Consider the following 13057-nt stretch of genomic DNA (forward strand, 5'->3'; position numbering starts at 1 on the left):
ACCAAGATAACCTTAAGAAGGGAAAAATAACAAGTTCAAGAGAATGAGAATTATATATATTACCATTACTATATCACTATTCCTAATTCATACTAGGATTCAACTTTACAAGAAAATCTATTGAAGCTATCAAAATCTAAGAAAATTACAGAGGTATTGTCCTTTGTTCTGAGTGTCTTAGCCTCAGCCAACAATGAACTAGCAATCTTTTCTGCTAAATTCTCTCTCTCTGTACAGTATTTCTCCCTCATCTGTGCATTTGAGAAAACAAACTGTTAGAACAAATTGCTGCGAAATAGCACAATAGCACCAAATAAACTCCGAATAGAAACAAAAGTTTAGTGTAAAACCTGAAGCACTAGCTGAATTGCCTTCTTCATGCTGATGACATCCCAAAGCCCGTCACTGAAATTTGCAGATACGAAAGCATATTTACAATAGCAAAATATGAATGTGAAAGCAAATAAACTAAAATAGTTCATAGGGACTAAAGCGTTCTCAGAAACCAAAAAGACCAAGATTTTAATAAAGCCACTTATTTCACCCATACTAATTCTAGAAAGATATCCTCTTAAGTCGTAAGACACAGACTGAGTATATTAAGACAAGTTCTGTTCTTCTGAAAAAGTATATTCATAAAAAGCATATATCATAAGCAAAATCACCTAGCTAGAACGGCAAAAGCCCTGCTTGCTTGATCAATATGCACAACTTGACTAATATAAGGCTCTGAGCTGAACCGGGAATCCTGCTGTTTCAGGAATTTGTCCCCAAGCATCCTTGCAAGATTTATCCCTGCATCAATGTGAGAACCAAAAACAGCAATTGCCAAGTCAATATTGAGATTGAGAAAAGTGATCCTCTTTTTTAATGAATAAAATTTTCCGCATACCATATAAACGTGTTTCCCCATCTTTCAATGGTTCACCAGTCTCTTCAATTCTCTGTCTTTCAGAATAAGTTGTTATCTTGTGATCTTCCGACATCTTGATTTGTTCCCCATTTACACTGCCAAAAATAATAATTGATGAGTTTCATATACCCATCATAGCAACAAGAACTCCGGTCCAGGTAAACCAACACATACAGCAATTGTTACATATAAGCACCTAAAATACTGCAAAAACTTGACAAAACTTCATAATGATATGAATTACAAATAGAAAAATTCCACACTCAATTCTTTTCAAAAGTTTGTTATACCTCAAAAATTCTAAAACAACAAAGGACAGGATGTTCATGTACAAAAGTATTATCCACCAATGGAGTTATAGAATGTGTGTCTCTCCGTCTAACAATAGAAGCGAAGCAAGTCTAAACCATCAACAATATTATTTCATTTCTGATAGTCCAATTATCATCCCACCTTGGATAAACATACCTCATAACACAGGCAGAGTCTCCAACATTTGCACATTGTGCAAAGAAATTTTCACCATCGGCCCACACCAGAAGCACTGTTGCTGTACATCCCTGCAAAGAGTTTATTAAAATCTATACACGATAAATTAAAAAAAAAAAAAAAACAACCAAAAAAAAAATTTTATCTGGTTAAGGACTATCCAATATCACAGTGGAGCACACAATACCTCATAGTAATGATTCAAGCATGCTTCTGTTTGAGAAAATGCATCTCTTAGAATTTCTGAAGCATCATGAAGTGATAAAATCCGCTCCCTTTTTGATGAATCCAATAATATATTAGCAATTATCTCAGGAAAAAGTCTGAAAAAAGAAATTTGAGAAAAATTAGTAATATTTCATATACTAAGAAGAGCAAGAACCATGGATCAGGATATAAAATTTGGCCTCCACTAAAATTTAAACACTAACTTGCTTGCGGATTTAGCAGCCCCATCTCCACCATGTCCATCGCAGATACCAAATAGCCCAAACTGCAAATTGGGCATTGAAGTGGGTTAGCTCCACTCCCTATATAATTGTGAAAAACAAACTATTGAAGGAATGCCATGAATATATACAGAACCTGATCCAGCCCAGGCAGAGGCCATTGATAATAGCAAACATCTTCCATAGCAAGCTGTTTTGCTCCTCTACGCAAAGCCATGGGATCTGATGCCATACCAACTCCAAATGGAATGCGTTGCTGATTTTGTGCAGCAACATGAACCTGCCATACAATAAAGTAACATAGAAGTAAGTATAGGATTGTTTTACAAAAGAAGCAAATGCCATAATCTATGGCATCCAAAAATATAAGCACAACTGCATGCTCACTCCAAGTATCACCATGATAATGTAAACAATATAGCACATAGATTGTATAGTGAAGTTTCAAAATTGAGACTTTTTAAGATCATATACAAGAATCTGCTTTTTTCTGAACAAAGAAAAAATAATCACATATAGCCTAATTAGTACCCCACTGTTAGGGGAGGCAGTATATTGGAAGAATAAAAACTGCTCTCTGACTCAATCTAAAAGGAAACTGCAGTATGATTCAGCTTAGCTAAATTCTATATTATATAAAAAAAACTTATCCCCCTATTCTGTATGCAGGAAACATGAAGGAAACTGTATTTAAATAAATCTCCAAAGAAAGACTACAAAATATTCCCATGTAAAAGTATTATTGGATAGCAATGGGGTACAGGAAACTTGTTTATAGATTACCAACTAAATTTTATCCACCCATAAAACCTAAAGACAGTCCCTTCGCATCTAATATCACCAATAAAAATACAAACTTTGCATCTATAATAATCCAAAAGGTGGCAGTTAAATGAGATTCAGCCAGAACACATACACTTATGTTCGATGTTGTTCCAAGTGTTATGATATCGCCATCAGCAAGATTCACTGGATCTCCCCAAAGCCTGCTTCCAGTGTCTGGATGGTTGATTGGCCTAGAATTCAAGAGTGTTCCATTTAAGCTACCCATATCCACCAACTCCCATTTCATTTTCTGAAAAATAATTTTCAACAAGGATTACTGCACACCATACCAGACATCGTCGAAAACCCAATGCAGTTACAAGGGAACATAAGAAAAGAAAAAGAATTTTTACATCCAAATTCCAATTTATCATGGCATGCTTTCCCGAAACCTCTGAATCCTTTATCACCAAATCGCTTGGAGGAACTCTTCCCAGGGTGAGGGGCAGACCAGCAGAATTCATAGACTGTACAGAACATCGAATCCCCCGGGAAGGACCACTGATAACCTCCAGAGTAAGGCAACTTCCTGCACTCCTAACGCAGATACATGTTGACATGTTTGGCATATCAAGACAATGCAAATAACACATAGCAGCTGCAAACAAATCAAAAGAGAGTTAAGAAATTACTTTGACCAAGGATATCTCTCTCCAGAGAATCCAGAACCCTATTATTCTGGAGATGCTGATGCTGATGGTGATGCTTTTGTGCTTCAGCTAAGAGAGCAGGAGAAAGCCTGAGGGTTTGACCAACATCAACAGAGTCTGCAGACATAACATCTAAAACCAAAGCATCCCCTTGCGGTGGCGCATTTCGAATCGGAAGCCTCGGCTTGCGTACAAGGCCAAGTGATCGAGGAGAGCGAAAATGAACTTCGTTGGGGTGACAAGCACCTTCGAGATCATAATCTCTGGCCAATTCATTGCTCTGATTATTGCTATTATTATTGGAGGGCAAATTGGCATCGTTGGCATCACCTTCTTCGCGAACGAGAGGTCTCTCTAGCTCACCAACAGCGACCTACAAAATTGGGGATTCAGAAGACAAGTGTTGAATCGAGGGAAGTGACGCAAGATTTGGGGATTAGGTAAGGAAATTAAATACCTTGAGGGAAGAGCGGGAAGGGGAGCGGAAGAAGAAACGCCATGGTTTGAAGAGATAAAAAAGGAAGATGAGGATGAGAAGAAGCATAAGGAGAAGGATGACAGTAACAACGGTTTGTAGCGTAGCCATCGTGATCGGTCTCTTCTTCTCTTTGTCTTCTCTCTCTTACACCTTACTCTCTTCTTCAGATTGGGTATTTGGGTTTGGGTTTGGGTTTGCGACAACCTCGCCTATGCTTTGAAATAGTCACTCTCTCTTCTCTTTTTCTTACATCCTATCAACCCACATTCACTTTTTCTTCTGCAAATTTCAAATTACTATTTATTATTTACTTCCAACATTGATATTATCAATCAATATTCTTAAATTAATCGCCTTATATTGATTTATTTGTATATTACTTTTATTCTTTTACCGTTTACTTAGGAGTAGAAAACAAGAATTATGGACTCAATTCCATCTCTTTTAGGTGTTATACATCAAACAATTTTCTTTTCAAATAGACTTACTTATTAGAGATTGGATGGCTACTTTGACAAGGAAAACAATCAAAGGAAACGTGAATTTAATATTTGAGCGAGCGAGCGAGCTAGGGTTGGTTCATTGTAGAGAGTACAAGCATTTTATGATTTTTATCGGGTACATGTGTACAATGTAATTATAACCGGTATATAAATATACATGTGATATAATTTATTTTTAACGTATATTTATATTTCATAGTGTTCTTTGAATTCGTCTATGCTCTGCTAGAATTTTATTGTATTGCCTCCATGGTTTTATTTTTTGTTGCCTTTTCTTCGTCAAAGTCTTTTTCATTTTGATACGTCTTTCAAATATTCGTGATATGAAAAATTCAAGTATTATTTAGAAGATATTAATTTATATTTTTAAAATATTTTAATTTAATTTAATGTATTTTAATTTTATTTATTTAATTATTAGATTGGCCTTATGTTTGTGAGTTCAGGATTTTTTATATTTTAATCTAATAATAGGCTATAAATACCTCATAAATTAGGTTAGTCATAATATAGAATGATTTAGAGGTTTGAATACCCCTTCTTTGATTTCGTGATAAAATCATAGTGTGGACAATTGAGGTTGAGAAGACCCTCTCTTATTGCATTGGGGAATTGAGTAGAAGGTTGAGAAGTTCTCTCGATTCAATTTTCAAACTATGGCGTTGACAAGTTAGGTTAAAGAATCCCTTTCTTGTTGCGTCAAGAAATTGGGTAGAAAGTAGAGTGATTCTCTTTGTACTCAATTTCAACCTATCCTTTTTGTTTTTATTTCAATTACAATTTATCTTTTCTATTCAATTTCAATTCTTGTCTTTTTTATCCTTTTATTTCTTTATTATTTAGTATCAGAGCTCAAGTATTAGATTAATTCTTATTAATCTATATTTGATCTCTTTTTAATAAAACAAAAAAAAAGTCCAGTGTCTGTCACGTCTTTCTTTATGTTCTTGTGTTCGAGTTTTTTGTTTGCGTTTCATTATTATTTTGTCATTATTGTTGATTTTATTATTTAAAAAATAAAAAAACATACAATGCTAAAAAAAGAAAAAATATACAAAAAAAAAGTATCTTCCTTGTAATTATTGTCCTTTTCATATACTATTTTTCACTTACAAGATTCGAAGACGAATCCTTTTTGAAGAGGATGAGAATGATACGTGCTTCAAATGTTCGTGATACGAAGAGTTCAAGTGTTATTTAGAAGATATTAGTTTATATTTTTAGAATGTTTTAATTTAATTCGATGTATTTTGATTTTATTTATTTAATTATCAGATTGGTCCTTATGTTTGTGGGCTCAAAATTTTTTATATTTTAACCTAATAAGAGGCTATAAATACGTCATAAATTAGGGTAGTCATAGTACAGAATGATTTAGAGGTTTGAAACTCCCTTTTTGGCTTCGTGATGAAACCATGGTGTGTACAATTGAGCTTGAGGAGTCTCTCTTATTGCATCGGGGAATTGAGTAAAAGGTTGAGGAGCCCTTCGATTCAATTATCAAACTATGGCATTGACAAATTAGGTTGAGGAGTCCCTTTCATGTTGCGTCAAGAAATTGAGTAAAAAATAGAGTGATTCTCTTTGTATTCAATTTCAACCTATCTTTTTTTTTTTATTTAAATTATAATTTATGTTTTTTTATTCAATTCCAATTTTTATCTTGTTTATCTTTAATTTCTTTATCATTTGTTATCAGAACTCAAGTATTATATTAATTCTTATTAATTTATATTTGTTCTTCTTTTATCATAAAAAAAGAGTTCAGTATCTGTCGCGTTTTTCTTTAAGTTATTGTGTTCTGGTTTTCATTTGCGTTTTATTATTGTTTTGTCCTTATTGTTGATTTTATTGCTTAAAAAAAAGCATACAGTGAAAAAAAATATATATATACAAAAAGGAAAAGAAAAATAAATTATCTTCCTTGTAATTATTGTCCTTTTCATATACTATTTTTTTAGCCATAAGATTCGAGGACGAATTTTTTTTTTGAAGAAGAGGAGAATGATACGTACTTCAAATGTTCGTGATATGAAGAGTTCAAGTGTTATTTAGAAGATATTAGTTTATATTTTTATAATGTTTTAATTTAATTTGATATATTTTGATTTTGTTTATTTAATTACTATATTGGGCCTTATGTTTGTGGGCTCAGGGTTTTCTATATTTTAACCTAATAATAGGCTATAAATACCTCATAATTTAGGATAGTCATAGTATAGAATGATTTAGAGGTTTGAAAACCCCCACTTTAGTTTTGTGATGAAATCATAGTGTGAACAATTGAGGTTGAGGAGTCCCTCTCTTGTTGCATCGGGGAATTGAGTAGAAGGTTGAGGAGTTTATTTGATTCAATTTTCAAACTATGGCGTTGACAAGTTAGGTTGAGGATTCCCTTTCTTGTTGCGTTAAGAAATTGGATAAAAAGTAGAGTGATTCTCTTTGTACTCAATTTCAACATATTCTTTTTGTTTTTATTTCAATTAAAATTTATTTTTTCTATTCAATTTCAATTCTTATCTTATTTATCATTTTAGTTCTTTATCATTTGGTATCAGAGCTTAGATTATAGATTAATTCTTATTAATCTATATTTGATCACGTTTTAATAAAAAAGAAAAAAGAGTCCAGTGTCTGTCGCGTCTTTCTTTATGTTCTTGTATTCGTGTTTTTCGTTTGCATTTTATTATTGTTTTGTCATCATTGTTAATTTTATTGTTTAATAAATAAAAAAAACATACAATGCAAAAAAAAAATACAAGGAAAAAAACAAAAAAAGAAAGTAAGAAAGTATCTTCCTTGTAATTATTGTCCTTTACATATACTATTTTTCACCTACAAGGTTTGAGGCCGAATCTTTTTTGAAGAGGAGGAGAATGATACATGTTTCAAATATTCGTGATATGAAGAGTTCAAGTGTTATTTAGAAGATATTAGTTTATATTTTTAGAATATTTTAATTCAATTTGATGTATTTTGATTTTGTTTATTTAATTACTAGATTGGATCTTATGTTTGTGGGCTCAAGATTTTCTATATTTTAACCTAATAAGAGGCTATAAATAACTCATAAACTAGGATAGTCATAGTATAGAATGATTTAGAGATTTGAAAAATTCCCCTTTTTGGTTTCGTGATGAAACCATGGTGTGGACAATTGAGGTTGAGTAGTCCCTCTCTTGTTGCATCGAAAAATTTAGTAGAAGGTTGAGGAGCCCTTTCAATTCAATTCTCAAACTATGGCGTTGACAAGTTAGGTTGAGGAGTACCTTTCATGTTGCATCAAGAAATTGGGTAAAAAGTAGAGTAATTCTCTTTGTACTCAATTTCAACCTATCTTTTTTATTTTTGTTTCAATTACAATTTATGTTTTTTATTCAATTTCAATTTTTATGTTGTTTATCTTTAATTTCTTTATCATTTGTTATCAGAACTCAGGTATTAGATTATTTGTTATTAATCTATAAAATTGTTCTTCTTTTATCATAAAAAGAGAGTCCAGTATTTGTCGCGTCTTTCTTTAAGTTATTGTGTTCATGTTTTTGTCTTCGTTTCATTATTGTTTTGTCATTATTGTTGATTTTATTGCTTAAAAAATAAAAAAAATACAGTGCAAAAAAAAAACAAAAAAAAAAGAAAAATATATAGAAAAAGAGAATGAAAAAAAATTATCTTCCTTGTAATTATTGTCATTTTCATATACTATTCTTTTACCTACAAGATTCGATGACGAATCTTTTTTGAAGAGGAGGAGAATGAAACGTGTTTCAAATGTTCGTGATATGAAGAGTTCAAGTATTATTTAGAAGATATTAGTATATATTTTTAGAATGCTTTAATTTAACATGATATATTTTGATTTTGTTTATTTAATTATTAGATTGGGCATTATGTTTGTGGGCTCAGGGTTTTCTATATTTTAACCTAATAATAGGTTATAAATACCACATAAATTAGAGTAGTCGTAGTATAGAATGATTTAGAGGTTTGAAAACTCCTTTTTTGGTTTCGTGATGAAACTATGGTGTGGACAATTGAGGTTGAGGAGTCTCTCTCTTGTTGCATCAGAAAATTGAGTAGAAAGTTGATGAGTCTCTTCGATTCAATTCTTTAACTATGACGTTGACAAGTTAAGTTGACGAGTCCCTTTCATGTTGCATATTTTACTGTTTAAAAAAATAAAAAAAAACATACAATGCAAAAAAAAGAGAGAGAGAAAAATATACAAAAAAAAAACAAAAATTATCTTCCTTGTAATTATTGTGCTTTTCATATACTATGTTTTTACCTACAAGATTCGAGGACGAATCTTTTTTGAAGAGGAAGAGAATGATACGTGCTTCAAATGTTCGTGATATGAAGAGTTCAAATGTTATTTATAAGATATTAGTTTATATTTTTAGAATGTTTTAATTTAATTTGATATATTTTGATTTTGTTTATTTAATTACTAGATTGGACCTTATGTTTGTGAGCTCAGTTTTTTCTATATTTTAACCTAATAATAGGCCATAAATACCTCATAAATTAGGATAGTTGTAGTATAGAATGATTTAGAGGTTTGAAAATCCCCATCTTGGTTTCGTGATAAAACCATGGTGTGGACAATTGAGGTTGAGGAGTTCCTCTCTTGTTGCATCGGCGAATTGAGTAGAAGGTTGAAAAGTCCTCTCGATTCAATTTCCAAACTATGGCGTTGACAAGTTAGGTTAAGGAATCCCTTTCTTGTTGCGTCAAGAAATTGGGTAGAAAGTAAAGTGATTCTCTTTGTACTCAATTTCAACCTATTCTTTTTGTTTTTATTTCAATTAAAATTTATCATTTCTATTCAATTTCAATTCTTGTCTTATTTATCCTTTTATTTCTTTATCATTTGGTAACAGAGCTTAGGTTTTAGATTAATTCTTATTAATCTATATTTGATCTCGTTTTAATATAAAAAAAGATCCAGTGTCTGTCGCGTCTTTCTTTATGTTCTTGTATTCGTATTTTTCGTTTGCGTTTCATTATTGTTTAGTCATCATTATTTATTTTATTGTTTAAAAAATAAAATAAAAAAAACACAATGCAAAAAAAAAAAAATAAAAGGAAAACAAAAAAAAACAAAGAAAGAAAGAAAGTATCTTTCTTGTAATTATTGTTCTTTTCATCTACTATTTTTTACCTACAAGATTCGAGGACGAATCTTTTTTGAAGAGGAGGAAAATGATTCGTACTTCAAATATTCGTGATATGAAGAGTTCAAGTGTTATTTAGAAGATATTAGTTTATATTTTTAGAATGTTTTAATTTAATTTGATATATTTTGATTTTATTTATTTAATTACTAGATTTGGCCTTATGTTTGTGGGCTCAGGATTTTCTATACTTTAACCTAATAAGAGGCTATAAATACCTCATAAACTAGGGTTGTCGTAGTACAGAATGATTTAAAGGTTTGAAAATCTCCTTTTTGGTTTCGTGATGAAACCATGGTATGGACAATTGAGGTTGACGAGTCCCTCTCTTGTAGCATCGGGGAATTGAGTAGCAGGTTGAGGAGCCCTTTCGATTAAATTTTCAAACTATGGCGTTGACAAGTTAGGTTGAGGAGTCTCTTTTATGTTGCGTCAATAAAATTGGGTAGAAAGTAGAGTGATTCTCTTTGTACTCAATTTCAATCTATCTTTTTTATTTTTGTTTCAATTGCAATTTATGTTTTTTCATTCAATTTCAATTTTTATCTTGTTTATTTTTAATTTTTTTATCATTTGTTATCAGAGCTCAGGTATTAGATTATTTTTTATTAATCTATATTTATTCTTCTTTTATCATAAAAAGAGAGTGCAGTATCTGTCGTGTCTTTCTTTAAGTTATTGTGTTCTTATTTTCGTTTGCGTTTCATTATTATTTTGTCATTATTGTTGATTTTATTGCTTAAAAAATAAAAAAAGCATATAGTGCATAAAAAAAGAAAAAAAAAATAAAAATATTTACAAAAAGAGAAAGAAAAAAATTATCTTCCTTGTAATTATTGTCCTTTTCATATACTATTTTTTTACCTACAATATTCGATGACGAATCTTTTTTGAAGAGGAGGAGAATGATACGTGCTTCAAATATTCGTGACATGAAGATTTCAAGTGTTATTTAGAAGATATTAGTTTATATTTTTAGAATGATTTAATTTAATTTGATGTATTTTGATTTTGTTTATTTAATTACTAAATTGGGCCTTATGTTTGTGGGCACAGGGTTTTCTATATTTTAACCTAATAATAGATTACAAATATCTCATAAATTGGGTTAATCGTAGTATAGAATGATTTAGAGGTTTGAAAATCCCTTTTTTGGTTTCATGATGAAACCATGGTGTGGACAATTGAGGTTGAGGAGTCTCTCTCTTATTGCATCAAGGAATTGAGTAGAAGGCTGAGGAGTCTCTTCGATTCAATTTCTAAACAATGGCGTTGACAAGTTAGGTTGAGGAGTCCTTTCTTGTTGCGTCAAGAAATTGGGTAGAAAGTAGAGTGATTCTCTTTGTAATCAATTCTAACCTATCCTTTTTGTTTTTATTTTAATTACAATTTATCTTTTCTATTCAATTTCAATTCTTGTCTTGTTTATCCTTTTATTTCTTTGTCACATCTTCTTCTACTTTATTCTCTTAATTTCTTTTCTGTGTCTAATTCATCCCCACTTGGTTCCTAATTTTTGTTTTCTCTCCCAATTCATCCCTACACTAGATTTTTCTTTTAATTCACTCTATTTTCTAATTCACTCATTCTATATATCTTTTATCTCCGGAATCATCAAATACCAATTTTAGTTTTCTCTACACCATGAGCAACAAATCAAATACTCAAAACCCTCATATAATTGACAGTGATCAGGAAGATGATTTGATTGTTTTAGCTGATGAAGATGTTTCTGAAGAAATTCAAGCCTGTACACGGAGCCTGTCTGGAAGGATTTTCTCAGATTGGATCTTTTTGTAGGTACCATGGAAGGGGCCCTCTATGCAATATGGAATAGACCAGAAGGATTCAGAGTAGTCGAAAAATCCAGGAACCAGTTTCAATTTTTCTTTGAGAATGACTCTGAGGTGACTCGAATTGAGACGGGTTTGCCTTGGTTATTGAAGAGTTTTGTTCTTCATGTTCATAGATGGAAGCAGTCGGTAAACATAGAGGATAATCACATCTCTTATTTTACTGTATGGGCACAATTTTGGTGATTGCTTGAACAATACAAAATGCTTGAGGTTGGTCAAAAATTGTGTGGGAGACTTGGTCAAATTAAAGATGTTGCTCTGTTTGAAGTTAGAGGCAAAGATACACGTATAGTGAAGGCTAAAGTGGAACAGAACATTGATAAAAGAGTGAGAGATACACTAAAATTGCTTGATCCTAATCAGAAAGTGCTGGAAATTGGAGTACGCTATGAACGTATAAGTGTGTTCTATACTTATTGAGCAAAATTGGGGCATGAACCTAAGAATTGCCAATTTTTTATTGATGATTCTACCCAAAACAATATCAAGAAAGATAAAGTTGGTGAATGACTTACGGAAAATCAAGTCGGTAGGCGTTTAATTGAAAAGAGAGCTTCCTTCAATCCTAATCAACCTCAGGATGGTTCTGTTCTAGCTCAACCGAAGAAAAAATCTCCACCTGCTTGGCTTTTTGATAGTTTCTCAAAATTGAGTATGTAAGATGATCAAAAAAATAGAATAATGAAAAAATTGCTGCCAATTTGGGTTCTAGAACAGAAAATGAGGGTGAATCAGAAAACACTAGTACAGCTACTGATACTAATTCTTCTTCTAATGCTTTATTAGAGATATTCTATCCCATGAATAATGTCCAACACAATAACGTCATGTTCAAGCTTAGAAAGGAGAATAAAAAACTAAAACTGAAACAACTTGCCAGAAAGTTTGTGATAGGTTTCAAACGGAGGAGTGGAGGTAACGTTACTGAAGATATTTTTAAAAAAAATTTGTCTCAATGATATTGTCTCTGATGCTATGATAGTGGAGGGTGCCAATCTTCAAGTGTTATCCAAAGAAACATGAAACTGCTCTCGTAGAATTGTCGGGGTTTGGGAAGACCCCTGACAATCCATAATCTTAAAGGAATTTCCAAATCCTACTCCCCTGAGGTTGATTTTATCTATGAAACAAGAAATCAATCTCGACAAGTTGAAGGAAAACTAAGATCTTGTGGTTTCAAGAAATGGTTTATTGTGGATCCGGATGGATTATCTGGGAATTTGGCAATGGCATGGAGGGATGGTTACACTGTTCAGATTTTACAGCATGGTAGATTCTTCATTGCGGCATCAGATTTGATAGCTGGTTCTAATGATTCCTATGGTGTTCTAGGTGTTTATCTCAGTTCAAATGATCAACATAGAATGGCTCGGTTTGGTGAATTAACTTCAGTCACCTAACAGTTCGATGGTAAGGTTATGTTAATTGGTGATTTTAATGTCATTTCTAATCAATTGGAGAAAGCAGGTGGGGGTATTAAATCTCCTTCTTCTATTAAAAATTTTAACAATTTTGTTGATCATAATTTCCTGATTGATATTGGTATGGTCGGAAGACCATTCACTTGGTCGAATAGGCAAAGTGGTGATGAGTTGATACAGGAAAGACTCGACCGATTTCTGGTAGGAGTTGATTGGCAGCAACTCTATCCCAATGCATCGGTTCTTAGACTATCAGAATTAGGATCAGATCACTCCCCTTTTCTTTTAGACTCTAA

At 31.9% G+C, this 13057-nt stretch overlaps 1 protein-coding gene across 1 annotated transcript; it reads right to left on the minus strand.

Moving 5' to 3' along the window:
• Positions 1–34: 34 nt before the first annotated feature.
• LOC112749900 (protein phosphatase 2C 70) lies at positions 35–4073 on the minus strand. The gene is made up of 12 exons (XM_025798324.3): positions 3784–4073; positions 3309–3699; positions 3030–3205; positions 2768–2926; positions 1988–2131; positions 1834–1895; positions 1590–1725; positions 1382–1473; positions 893–1008; positions 666–795; positions 351–405; positions 35–251 (listed from the first exon to the last, which is right to left on the minus strand). Exons 1-12 carry the CDS (start codon positions 3910–3912, stop codon positions 93–95), a joined length of 1749 nt encoding a protein of 582 aa, XP_025654109.1. The 5' UTR covers positions 3913–4073; the 3' UTR covers positions 35–92.
• Between the last annotated feature and the right edge of the window lie 8984 nt (positions 4074–13057).

The sequence above is a fragment of the Arachis hypogaea genome, chromosome 15 (genome assembly GCF_003086295.3).
Source record: "Arachis hypogaea cultivar Tifrunner chromosome 15, arahy.Tifrunner.gnm2.J5K5, whole genome shotgun sequence".
NCBI lineage: Eukaryota > Viridiplantae > Streptophyta > Magnoliopsida > Fabales > Fabaceae > Arachis > Arachis hypogaea.